Raw genomic sequence first — 13,475 nt, forward strand, 5'->3', positions numbered from 1 at the left:
ATACTATGACTTTTTTCGACATACTATACTATGACTTTTTTCGACATACTATACTATGACTTTTTTCAACATACTATACTATGACTTTTTTCAACATACTGCACTATGACTTTTTTCAACATACTATACTATGACTTTTTTCGACATACTATACTATGACTTTTTTCGACATACTGTACTATGACTTTTTTCGACATACTATACTATGACTTTTTTCGACATACTATACTATGACTTTTTTCAACATACTATACTATGACTTTTTTCAACATACTATAATATGACTTTTTTCGACATACTATATTTTTTCACTTTTCGACATGCTATCATATGACTTTTTTCAACATACTATACTATGACTTTTTTCAACATGCTATACTATGACTTTTTTCAACATACTGTACTATGACTTTTTTCAACATACTGTACTATGACTTTTTTCGACATGCTATACTATGACTTTTTTCGACATACTATACTATGACTTTTTTCGACATACTATACTATGACTTTTTTCGACATACTATACTATGACTTTTTTCGACATACTGTACTATGACTTTTTTCAACATACTGTACTATGACTTTTTTCGACATACTATACTATGACTTTTTTCGACATACTGTACTATGACTTTTTTCGACATGCTATACTATGACTTTTTTCGACATACTATACTATGACTTTTTTCAACATACTATACTATGACTTTTTTCAACATACTATAATATGACTTTTTTCGACATACTATATTTTTTCACTTTTCGACATGCTATCATATGACTTTTTTCAACATACTATACTATGACTTTTTCAACATGCTATACTATGACTTTTTTCAACATACTATAATATGACTTTTTTCGACATACTATACTATGACTTTTTTCGACATACTATACTATGACTTTTTTCGACATACTATACTATGACTTTTTTCAACATACTATACTATGACTTTTTTCAACATACTATACTATGACTTTTTTCAAAATACTATACTATGACTTTTTTCGACATACTATACTATGATTTTTTTCGACATACTATACTATGATTTTTTTCGACATACTATAAGGGTCTCTAAGGCCAAAATAATAAATAAAAAACCCCAAGCTAACTAGAGAAGAAGAGTTCAGCTGGCCTATGGAAACAAACAGAAAAACTAAACTGAGCTCTCTAACTCGCCACAAAAACAAGGGAAAACAGGGATTACAAAAAATAAATGGCAGAGAACCCCTACACAGACTCTCAGCTGTGGGTGCTTCAGTGATCACAAAGGGGCGTGGCAGACCTGGAACACAAACACAGCTCTCTTCTAAAAAGAGGCATAGTTAAGTCAGGGGGCGTAACAATACCGTACTTTGACTTCTTAAAAACTTTTTTTGACATACTATACTGTCTTTTTTACTTTTCTACTTACTATTTAATTACTTTTTCAACATGCTATGTATATACACTATACTATGACATTTTTTGACATTCTATACTATGATTTTGTTTCAATGTTTTCGACATACTATGACTTTATTATGATTTTTTACGACATACTATACTACAGGGGTCACTAATAGGCGGATGCTACATCAGAATGTCCTGGTTCTCTCTGAGAGACACCTTGAGGTGGTCTGCTATCAACCTGAGGTGAAATGATTTTGTAACTATGCACCATTTCCTCTAAAATCAAATCTGAATTTAGACAAATTGTTTCATGAATGCGATTTGAAGTTAGCTCATGCATGCGGTTTTGCAGGGCTTTCATTTTGAAATGCTACATCAGAATGTCCTGGTTCTCTCTGAGTGACACCTTGAGGTGCTCTGCTATTAAGATGCACATTTTTCAAAAGCTTTCTGTTATGTCAGTTATTCTTTAATCCAGCCCTTATTTTACTTGAAATGAGAAGAACATTTATTTATGTATTTTTATGTATTATCTATAATCCATCCACTTAAATTTGAAAACTGAGATTGTTAAAATATAATTGAAGTGTACTTTCTCTATTTGATTTGACAGTTGTTACTACTACTGGGCGTCTTGAATATATATATATATATATATATATATATATATATATATATATATATATATATATATATATATATATACATATATATATATATATGGCACTAAATAGCGCAAGTTAGATATCATTGTAATGTTCCGGACCTTTGCCCGAGGAGATTTTCTCAATCTGGACCTTTTGGAATGTTAATTGAATACCCCTGTACTATACAATGACTTTTTCGACATACTATACGATGACTTTTTTTCAACATACTATAATATGACACTTTTTGAAAGTGAAGGTATTTTTTTTTTGAAAGCGTAGTTTTTTTTTTAAAGTGTAGTTGTTGTTTTTTTAAAGTGAAGGTATTTTTTTAAAGCGTAGGTTTTCGTTTTGCAGCCAAAAATTCTAGTTTCATAAGCAAAACTAACAAATAATTTATTCTCAGTTTATATATTTTACAAACTTGATTTTTGATTGCAGTGCGAAAAATTTGCTTTCAAAAAAAAAATTTTGTTTGTGTAATAAAGACCCAAATATACCTTCATAACTTTCATGCTTTTACTTGGATGAAATTCTGACTGGAGGCTACATGGTTACACGGTAGTATTGCGACTGAAGTACTGGCTCTGAATACCTCTTTCATCATTATGTACATTGAAACTGTACATCAGATATTGAGAGACAAGATGTCCCTGTGTCTCTGAGCTCCACCCTCCTCTCCCCGGCAGGAGGAGCGCTTCTCTCGGGACCAGTCCTCCCCGTATGGATGCGACGGAGGCGCGCACGCGCACCCACCCACCCGCCCGCTCCCGTGACGCAGCGCAGCTCCGTGCGCACAGATGCTGGAGTGGAAGCGACAGGCGCGCTCATCTCGGTGGGACCGAACGCATCGAAGACCGGAGACGGGCGGAGAAGATCAACCCGGTTTGCGTCCGTCTGGAAGCCTCAGACCGCGGGCAACGATGCTCAGACTGAGTCCCTCCGCGGGCAGCAGAACTTAAAAAGAGCTGCGGTCCAATCCACCGGGACACTTTCTACTCTCGAGACTAGAACCCAGGCGGTCGTCCTCGAGCTCTTTGGCTCTCTCGCCTCAGTTCTGACGGTTCAGTCTGTAGGTCTCCTTTCAGCGCGATGTGGAAGACCGGGACCCTCCTGCTGCTGTGGGTGTTTTTGGCGTCCGGAGAACTCCAACAAGATCCGGAGCTGCGGAGGCTGCCACCCCCGGGAAAGTTGGATTTCGGTTACGTGCCTGCGGGAGTTTACGAGACTCTGGCCCATTACGAACCGGGACCGATAGGGATCCTGTTCCACATGGTGCACGCTTTTCTCTACGTGGTGCAACCCAACGCCTTCCCGCAAGGTAAGCGCCCTCATCCAGTCTCTCAGGGGCCACAGAGAGACCGGATCCCCGGCGGATCCGGCAGAGACCGGCAGCAGCGTGTCGGGGATGCGGTTGTGAAATGTCACTTTTGGAAACATTTAATTGGTGTGACTGCATTAACTCGTGATTACCTGTTACTACAGACTGTTATCTCTCGTGCATGTATCGGATTTACCACTCAGACCTGTAAGAGAGCGGATCCCTAATGGGACTGATTGGTGATCCGCACCAGCAGTCGCTCTTTTCGCTGCGCCAAAACTCTGCGTGCAAATGTGTTTGCATTAGTTGAACAGCGCCCGGTCTACCCGATGGTCTCCGGTTTGTCTCTCGTCTCGAAGGAGGTGTCCACTCGCGCATTTGTTGCATCACGCACACATCGTGCCACGCGCGCGTTTTGATTTGCGCGCAGAGCTGACAGCGCTCCGGAAGGTGGTGTTCCTGCCTGCGGCCGCACTTTATGTCACGATAATTACAATTAATGATGAACCCCTCGCTGACAGCATCACGTGCTCCGTGGACGTGTCTGACCTCAAACACCCGGAGTGGTACCACACACACACACACACACACACACACACACACACACACACACACACACACACATACACACACGAGGGGTGCGTCTTTAATTGGGTCTCGGATGCTGAGAAGATGCGGCTCCTCTCCATGCGTCACAGTCTGTGTCCATACTCCGTCGGAACATGTCGCAGATTAGCGGCTCTCTGAGTCACCTTGTTAATTGGGTAATCCCATAAGCCACTGCTCCATATGTTGTTGGCCTTCTCGTCTCCAGTTTGTCACCAGCACTCGGGGGCTCGTGGCCTAATCCCACAGAGAGGGATTTCATTAGTTATTATTTTGGGGTTAATAGCAGCAGTGCTTGGATATTTAGCACGGTGCAGAGGTCCGTCAGGTCCGGTTTGGATGAATACAGGTCTGCAGTGAACCCTGCAGGACTTGCAGAGCTCGTCATTTCCATAAGAACGCGTAACAGGAAGTCCCTCTGCGCCGCGCCGTTGGTTGGGAAATCTTTAAGACAAGTGAAGAGAAAGAACGGTTTCCTCTGCAGTGGTTTGTGCCTGGAGGTGGTGGAGGTCAGAGTGGAGCTCTCTGGGTGTCTCTTCACTTCAGCCTGTGGTCAAACACAGCACACATTTAACTCATGAAGGACTGTTCTTCTGAACAAGAGACGCTCCTCTCACAGTCAGTCGTTCTGATAGAAACACTCAAACCTCACTGTGAACACATCCGCTTGACAACTTATTATTTTCATAATCGTTGAGTCTTTAAAATGTCATAAAATAGTGACAAATACAAAACATCACAGAGCCCAGAGCGACCAACCAACAGACTGTTCTCTCACGTAACATCAACATAATCCACAGATATTAAATTAAAATAATAAAACAAGGAAAGCTGCAGAACGCTCTTCAGTTGATTACTGCTCGACCAATTACCTGAACAATTATGTTGTTGATTTCCTAAAGCTCCAAACTGTTGTTTCATTCGCCTCCTTATGAATATAATATAGAGTTTAGACAAAATACAACTCAAAGTCCTCTTACTTAAAAAAGAAAAGCTCCAAACAGACTTGTAAATGGACGTTGAGTTGGGGTTATGAAGGTCAATAATCGACTTCATTTGGGCGCTCAGTGATTTAGATGTTAAGAGACCAAACATGAACCACAACGTCACCGATTCAAGCGACTGGTGACCTTTGTTGCGTCTCTCCCTCCTCGTTTCCTGTCACCTCTCTACTGTTTACAGGCTTTACCAACAACACTTAAAGAACAAACGAGCTGCAGAGATCGCACGTCAACAGATCTATGACGTCAGAGCAAACCCAAAGTTCTTAAAAACGAACCAACAAGTAATGTTCAGGAGGTTTAGGCCCCGCAGACATCACTGCATGGAGCTCAGGGTTCAGGATCAACCGCCTGCAACGTCTGCACACCTCAACGCTACCTGGACGGATGAGACTCGGGGTAAAAGGAACATATTGTGACACAGTCGGAGCAGCGGATCTCGGCCCGACATGTTGTCGTAACTCTGTCGGTGTGTAATTAGCGACGCTCCATCACCACACATCCTCCGCAGTCGCTGCGTGACGCCTCACATTGTGAAGCGTCTTCACGATCTCGTGAACGTGCGACGCAGTCGACGTTCACGCTCTGCATCGAAGCTCGTGGGAGGCGCTGTTAGAGGAGAGGCATCGAACGTCTGCGACCGACGCAGGAACAGTGACGCGTTCGCCTCCGCTGATTTCACCGGCTTTTGGCTGCAGTGTGGAAGCCTCAATAACACCTACCCACAATCCCTCACTCCCTCCCTCCTACACAAACTCTCACCAACACACAGCTGCTAATTGCCAACACTGATGTGCAGGATCATTAGCGCTCTGCAGAGATGACATGCTAAACTTTGCAGGCTTCAACAAGCTGAATAAATGCTATTTTTTAGTTTCTTCATCTTAGACTTTGGTGTCCGTCGCCTGAATCTTCACTCCGGCTTCATTCAAACATGGCCGGACATTCAGGCATCGAGACACAGTCAGCACCTTTTAACGAGAGAGGAAGCAGTGTGTCGGCTGGGGAAGAGTTGAGAAGTTTTAAAAGGAACAGGAGTGTTTTAAAAAAAGATCAACGTTGCTTTAAAGCCTTAATGAATACGCATCGTTATTCTCTTCTACTGAACCTCTTAGGTGGAGGATTCTGCTCCGTGAATAACGAGAACAGAATGGAAAGATGTTTAGTTGGGACCCTCTTTTATTAAATATGTATTAATTCACCCATGCAGTGGACATGTCTTCAGCTGGACACACGTCAGCCACCAGACTCTCCCCAAACTAACAGATGAAAACAGAGAACTTTACTTTTACTTTTACTTTTCTGTGAATGAATCATCCGTCGCTGACAGAGGCGCTGTAAGCTCCTTCTGCACTTTGAATAGCATCATTTCACGCCGGTGGGGGAGCTGCTGCCAGCCGCCGTCACGCTGCACATCCCTGTTGGAAACGTTTCCTCATTAGCGACCGCGCTGCCTCTGCTCGAGGAGACGCCGCACCTGCAGACGACGGAGGCAGAAAGTCTGCCGCTCGTTCAAGACGGCAGCCGTGGCGGTGTCTGCTTCGTCTCGCCGCACCGGTGATCTCAGGTGAAACAATCTCAGGCCGTGATTGTTATTTAACGCTCATCAATAGGGAGCACAGGTGCATTATGGGGCTTTGGCGGTGTTCAGTGAAGGACACATGAACATGAAAGGAAGCGAAGAGGAAGCCTTGAACAGAGGACAAAGCAGAGATCGAAGCATCAAAGAGTCACTGGAGTTACAAAGTAGAAGACGTTGATGTCTTTCATGTTCAAAGGAATAAATATCCGCAAAGAAAACGCCTTTTTACTGTTAAATGCAGATTCATCTCAACCACAGAGGTGAATGAGAGTCAAACTTCTATCTGTTCAGATTTAAATCAGTCGAACCTCAAATGTTTTCTGCTGCTGAATTAAAGTTCTCTCCTTTCCTCGATAGCTGACATTGAACATGTCGCAATCTGACATTTCTAAATCACCATAAATATGTACTGTTTTAACTGTTAAATGGGTATTTAACAGAACGAACCGATCACAAAGCGTTCACGTTGTTTGAGAGCAACACGGTTTGTAGTTTGAAAAGTTGTCTATTGCCACTCAACGTGTCCTCCAAGTAAACCCCAGAATGGATCAATAAAAACTCAGGTTTATTAAAGAATCCAAAACAATAACACTAACTGTTGTTCACACTCGTACACTCGTTCTCCAAATTACAACTTCATATCAAAATGTTATTCATTGTCTTTTTCATAAAGCCTGTTAACGTCATTATAGCCCATTACAGGGAACAGGAACCACATTACGAGCGCCGCCAATCACCGTGGGCGGATTAGTCTGCACACGGAAATGTGAAGAACCGACGAGCGACGGTGAAGACGAACTGAAACAAACGGCGATTTTAGCGGCAGGTTGTCAGGATTTCACTTCGGTTTAGAGGTGAAGCAGCTCCCTTCGCCTGCACCAGACAGCCAGAATCAAACCACCTGGTGGGAGAAGATGAATCGGGAGAGACCAGGCGGGTCAGTCGTAGCTCTACTCTACGGCGGTGAAGTGATTAAAGACTTCAACTGGAAGGTCACGACAGCGAGCAGCCGCTCTGCCGAAGTGTCCTTGAGCGCCGGCGTGCTGCTGACCGTGCTCTTTCACCGCCTCGGCGTTAAGGCGGGAGCGTCGATAGTGTCGGAAAAAAAGAGGGAAACGCAGTCGTGACTCGTTCTTTTTCAGCCATTTCTCGAGCCGGTTACAAACATTTTCCTAATTAGAGATTTCTCCGGCATCTGTGGAGATTACCATTAGAGGCTGTGATGATCCCCCAAAAGGGCTTACATTTGCAATCGACACATTCTTCTGGCAGATCTGAATCACTTCTCCTTTTACAATATCAAAAACAAATGGATAGCAAGGACTAGTCAGGCTTCTCTATTATACATATTTCTATGAAGGCGTGCGCGTCACAGCACAGATCACCTTGTTGCAGTTAGGTGTGCTGAAGGTGCGTGAGCGTTAAAGGTCGGGTCAGGTTGAACTGTGCGTAGAGACGCGCTCACAGTCGGTGGACAGCTCGGCGCGGACGGCATCGGCAGTTTCAGTCGAGTTTAAAGGTGCATTCAGAGACACGAGGGGACAAAGAGACACTGCAGAACTGTTGGTCCAGTTATCGTGGAGGAAACAGAAGTGTCTCTTTTTTTAAATAGATTCAGAAACTCAATCAAATCTGTGAAAAATGAAACGTGTTGCTGAGGTTGACCGTCCATAATTAAGCTTTTTTCTGCAGCAAATTAGCAAATGCAATTAGAAGTTTAAACCTTAGTGATTTCCATAAAGTTAAATAATTGATTTGTTTACACTCACTTCAGCGCAGCATTGCATCATCCTAACAACCATGAATATACAACTGACCGATGCTCTTCTAATAACTTTGTATCTGTGCTCTCTGCCGTCCACACGCTTCTACACCTTCTACACCGGTATCATTGGGTCAGGGTTACGTGGTTCCGGCGCTGATATCGTTTCTTACTTTTGGAAGAAAACCCAGAAGTTTTCACTTTGGCCCTCAGGCCGTCGTCTCGATGCTCGAGAGATAGACGGCAGAGTTACTGCTGCAGACCGTGACGCTGCGTTGCACTTTCACTTCCACTTTCACTTCCACTTCCACTGCCCACTTCCTGTTCATAACAAGTAAAGCAGCAGCTGAACATCGTAAAGAAATGTTACACACTGTCAATGCTGATTGTATGTTCATGTTTTTGTCTTCAGGCAGGCTGAAATGTGGCCAACATTAGCCGACACACATGAAACATATTTACTATTCCATTAATTATCATTTATTTTTTTAGTCTGCATCACATCTCAAACGTTTGCTGGCGTGTTGGTCGTCACTCGTTGCTGCTTTTGTTCTGAGGGATTGGATCGCTGCCCTGAGGCCGACGGCACAAACATGTCCGGATGTCCTCAATATTTTACACGTCTCTCAGCTTCCATCTGTTGCTGAACTAGAAAATGAGGAGAAGCACAAAAGGCCAGCTAACGTGTCAAACCAACCAGACATCGTGATCGTTCACAGATCCTGAAATGACGTGCGTTTACGATAGCAAAGCATCCCTCTATAGATAAACTGATTATGAACGTTGCATCTTCGCGAGCGTGGCCCAGTCGTACTGTAGCAGCAGCATCTCCACGACGTGTGCGGTTCCTCTGCAGAGCCTCTGAGCCGTCACATGCGGTCACGTCATCGCTCCGACAGTGACGGCCCTCGGCACCGCTAACGGGCTCAGCCCCACCGGCCTGCCACAGAAAGCCAGCTGATGACCGGAGGCAATGTGTCGCTGCAGAGGCACAACCCGAACACCCGAACACGGACCCGAGAAACGCTGGCAGAACGCTACGCTCCGGTGCTCTGCTCATCGTTCAAACGACACAGCTTCACTACCGTTAAATCACTTACTGCTGCCTTCTGACTCGCTCCAGTCGAAGATTCAAAAACACATTTCTCTGCGTTTTGGCGTCGGGATAATCTCGTGACATTTCATGAACCTCGATTGCAGATGAAGTGCGGAGTGAACCGCGAATGGATTTCTGCACCTCAGTAGGATTTTACACGGAGCAGGCAGCTCTGGTACTCTGAGCTTTGACTGTTTCTACTCGCCCTAAACATCCTGTTGTATTGACTACTGGTTAGACAGCAACAGTGTGTGTGTGTGTGTGTGTGTGTGTGTGTGTGTGTGTGTGTGTGTGTGTGTGTGTGTGTGTGTGGGTGGCAGAAACCTCTGACTGATTTCAAAACTTCTCACAGAATGAGAGATATATTAAAGGTTATACTTTTAACAATACTCACAAGGAGTCAAAACTGAGATGAGATGGTGATTCAAAACGCTGACTTCCTGTATTTTATTACTAACTTATTATATCATGTATTTGTATCTATATCATGTCAAACTTTTATCTTTTTTTTCCCTTTTTTGTTGTGGAAAACTCCAAGATTTTGGATTTTATCCGACAGTCTCCGTTTTTCCCTCGTGTGTGAACGTTCGTGAAGTAGATTCATAAAGCCGAACTATATCAATGAGTCCATCAGCAGAATTGTTAATTGATTAATTGTTCAGCATCAAAACTGTGATGATTTGCTACTATGTTTTCTATCATTGTGAATTTAATATGCTGTATTTTGGACTGTGGAACCAACAGAACATTCAACATGAAGTCCTATGAGTCAAAACGTTTGATAAACCGATCACAACATATCAGATGAACAGATCGATAATATTATTATATTTGAATGTGTGTTATTGTCATAAAACCCTTCTGTGGTGGAGGATGATAATCTCCCAATCATCTGTGTCGTCGTGTCGTAGAATAAGCGGGACTCTGTGTTGCATTGCTCTGTTGGTTGTTAGCGGAGAGAGAAAAGCCGTTCAGAGGTTTTTTCCAGCAGGTTGAACGATATAAACCGGCAGCGCTCTCGTCTCACACACCGCCTTCTTTCACGTTTCAGCCGCCGCTGCCCGAGCTTTGTGGGAGAAGAGCACGCTGCATAATCAGAACACAAAAAGAAACATTGTACGGCTCTTTAATTCCTCGCCTGCAGCTCCAGTCCTGTGAAAAGATATCAAAATAGCCTTCGGCTGCATGTTGTTACTCCTGAAATGGATCCACAAATCTGGGATTAGTCTTTCTGAAGGCTCAGCCAGACAGACGAGGTGGCCGGCTGCAAACGAAGCGCTTCAATTCCAACATGATCATTCAGTCATTTAAATGACACAAACGATCAGAACACCTGATGACATCACCGTTCCCTAAAATGAGCACGATGCTACCGACACATGCCTCTGTGAGAGATAATGATTTAATGGAGGAGACGCTACAGACGGGCAGCAGCTGAGCATCACTAAGGGTCTTTGGAGAGTTAAGATGGTGGCGGACAGCCGGCTTTAACGTCCTCCATCCGTTCCCAAAGTGGAAAAGCTTCCCTCAGCTTCAACCGATGAAAGACCTCGCTGAGGAGTCCACGTCTCCCCGGTCCAATAAAAGACCGGGGGAGAAGGAGGGAACCGTTTATGTGACATTTAAATCAGCTGCAAACTGAGGACTCAGAACTACGGATCCGTTAAATCTGTTGTAGTTTTATTAAGCAATTACACTCCACTAAGCTGTTATGTCTCCATTTACATGAACCACTACTTATGAGCTCTTCACTGTTTATGGGATCATCAAACGGTTCTTTACGATCCAGCTCGTTTAGTAACGAGACCGTCAAAGAGTCCAGAGTTCACGTGTGAGTGACAACCAGCATCTCACAGGCCTTTCAAAACCACGCATCTGTGCACATCTGAAGCAGACACCTCTTGCATTTTGCAGCAGTTGATGAAGACGTTGAATATTTCAGATAACATCGGTGTGCTATAATAAACAGGTCAGTTGCTCTCAGCCTTCTGCCACCCGGCCAACTCATTTGTTCATTTTGTATTCCTCAAGAATCTGCATGAATAGACAAAAGACAACGTCCTCCTGCAACTTACTAAATGTTCTCCACAAATACTTAGAAAAAGATAAAAATGTAATGCATGAATCCCACTTAAAGGTGTGAAGGCCGGTTCAAACTGGAATCACTGCAGACTCTTATTACATGTTGAATTGTTCACTGTTCAGCTTAAAGGTGCGCTGTGTGGTATTAAAGGGGATCTATTGGCATCTCTTTATTGCATAATCACCTGGCTGGAGTCTCTGCGGTGCGTTCAACTTTTTGGCCAAGACACATGAGACTAGAGGCGACGCGGTAATTGCCCTTCATCACCGCGAGTCCTTAGATGTTGGTTTGGTGTCTGGGCCTTCATGTTTCCTCTACACTCCTTTTTTGGTGTATATTTTATTTTTACCGCACAGTTAGAGAACCCAAGACGAGCTTTGTTACAGACTCAAAGACTACAAACAACTAAAAACGGTGGTTATGAAGTGTTCGTGAAGGGAGAGAAAGTGTCATACTAAAGCTTTTATCAAGATTTACTAAGAAAACAGCGTTGAACTCAAGCGGCAGAGCGTAACTCCATCACAACGTGTTGCACGACACATCTACACAGCGACGGGCCGTCCACTGAGCCTCCGAGCTTCAGCGATGAAGCGCTTCTCTCACAGTGAGAAGGGGAAGCGGCAGATCAATAGACTTAAGGAGCCACGAGAGGAACGGGACGCATCTCATTTAGACAGCTCGCTTCACCAGGAGCTGGCATATCAGCACCCTAAGTAGGCGGGAGATAAGAGCCACGGCGTTAAGATTGTCGAAAGTTTGAGACATTTCGAGGTAATATTATAATGCCGCCATTAGCTTAAGCTCGCAGCTATCTGACGGAGCAGGTGAGGAAAAACGTGGCGAAGCCAGGCGGAGGTAGAGGCGAAAATCTGAAGATCGCTGGAGCGAGAAAAGGCTGCGAAGATCAGCTTATTGAAAGAATCAAGAGAGAGGAGCGAGAGCAGAAACACACAGAGTCAGTGCGCTGGTGTAAGAGCTGCCGCTGAAGCCGTGTCTCGTTCGGGGGACGTCGTATTTGGGTCAGGCCTGGTAAGCCAAGCAGCAGAGGCGAGCGGCTCGGTCCCGCTCAATGGACGGCAAGTCATGCGTCCCTGCGTCCCTGCGTCCCTGCGTCCCCTCTTTCCGCTTCATTGGCGGTGTGCAGTGGTGCCCGCTGCGAGTCGACTCCGGGGACGAGTCGGGTTTCAAATTGCAGATGTGTGGTGATGAGGAGGAGGGGGAGGAGGACGGGGGGGGTCAAGTCTGCCAACGCAGCAGATGACTACTCTAAAAGAAGGCCTTCCTCTGCCAACGTGCCGTTTAGCCCCGGTGACGCTCGGCGTCGCACCTCTTCACAAGATGTTTGTAGCCGTCAGTCAGAAGAGGAGGAACACGGCTGCGTCACGTCATTGTCTGATACTCTGATACTTTATTCATCTAATGAATCTTTTAGCAAAGTGATGACCTACTGTTGATTGTTGGACCAGGGATTTAAACCAGCGACTGTCTAGTTTACACTATTTGGAACAAGAAAAACACAAAAGCTTCTCCGTCTTTTGCACAAACAGGAATATGCATGAATAATAAAAACATCTAAATCAGCAGGAATGAGGAAGTTCTGCCCCAGACAATCTAATAATGCGTCTCGGCGGTCAGACGTTAGCTTGTCTCCTCGGATTGGTCCACAGGACACACTTCCCGTCCGTCATCGTCAACCTTTGCAACCTTGCTTCAGCCTTGATTATCTGGCGGTAATCTGGGTCGTTGTTTACCAGCAGAGGCCTCACCGCTGAGACAATCCTCTTGGCTGTCTGTCCTGAAGTCAGCGCGCTGACCGGACTGCTCGGCCTCTTGTCCTTGGACTCCTAAATAACTTCTTAGCCTAACGGTTAAGAGAGCTTTAGAAAGCTCACCGTTCAATAGCTGGGAGAAAAACCTGGATTTACTGGATTTCTCACTCCTTTTGTGTACTAGATGCACAACACATTGAAATAAC

General features: G+C 44.4%; 1 protein-coding gene across 12 annotated transcripts in view; it reads left to right on the top strand.

Moving 5' to 3' along the window:
- Positions 1-2,860: 2,860 nt before the first annotated feature.
- Positions 2,861-13,475, top strand: part of prom1a (prominin 1a) — a 58,960-nt gene continuing 48,345 nt past the window's right edge. For all 12 annotated transcript variants that reach the window (XM_068715232.1, XM_068715229.1, XM_068715233.1 and 9 more), the window contains exon 1: positions 2,861-3,370. In XM_068715232.1, the coding sequence (XP_068571333.1) occupies positions 3,142-3,370 (229 nt within the window). In that variant the 5' untranslated portion in view covers positions 2,861-3,141. The remainder of the gene's footprint in view (positions 3,371-13,475) is intronic.

The sequence above is a fragment of the Cebidichthys violaceus genome, unplaced genomic scaffold (assembly GCF_023349555.1).
Source record: "Cebidichthys violaceus isolate CVI_PGR_0920_01 unplaced genomic scaffold, fCebVio1.0.p SCAF_2, whole genome shotgun sequence".
In the NCBI taxonomy this organism is placed as follows: Eukaryota; Metazoa; Chordata; class Actinopteri; order Perciformes; family Stichaeidae; genus Cebidichthys; species Cebidichthys violaceus.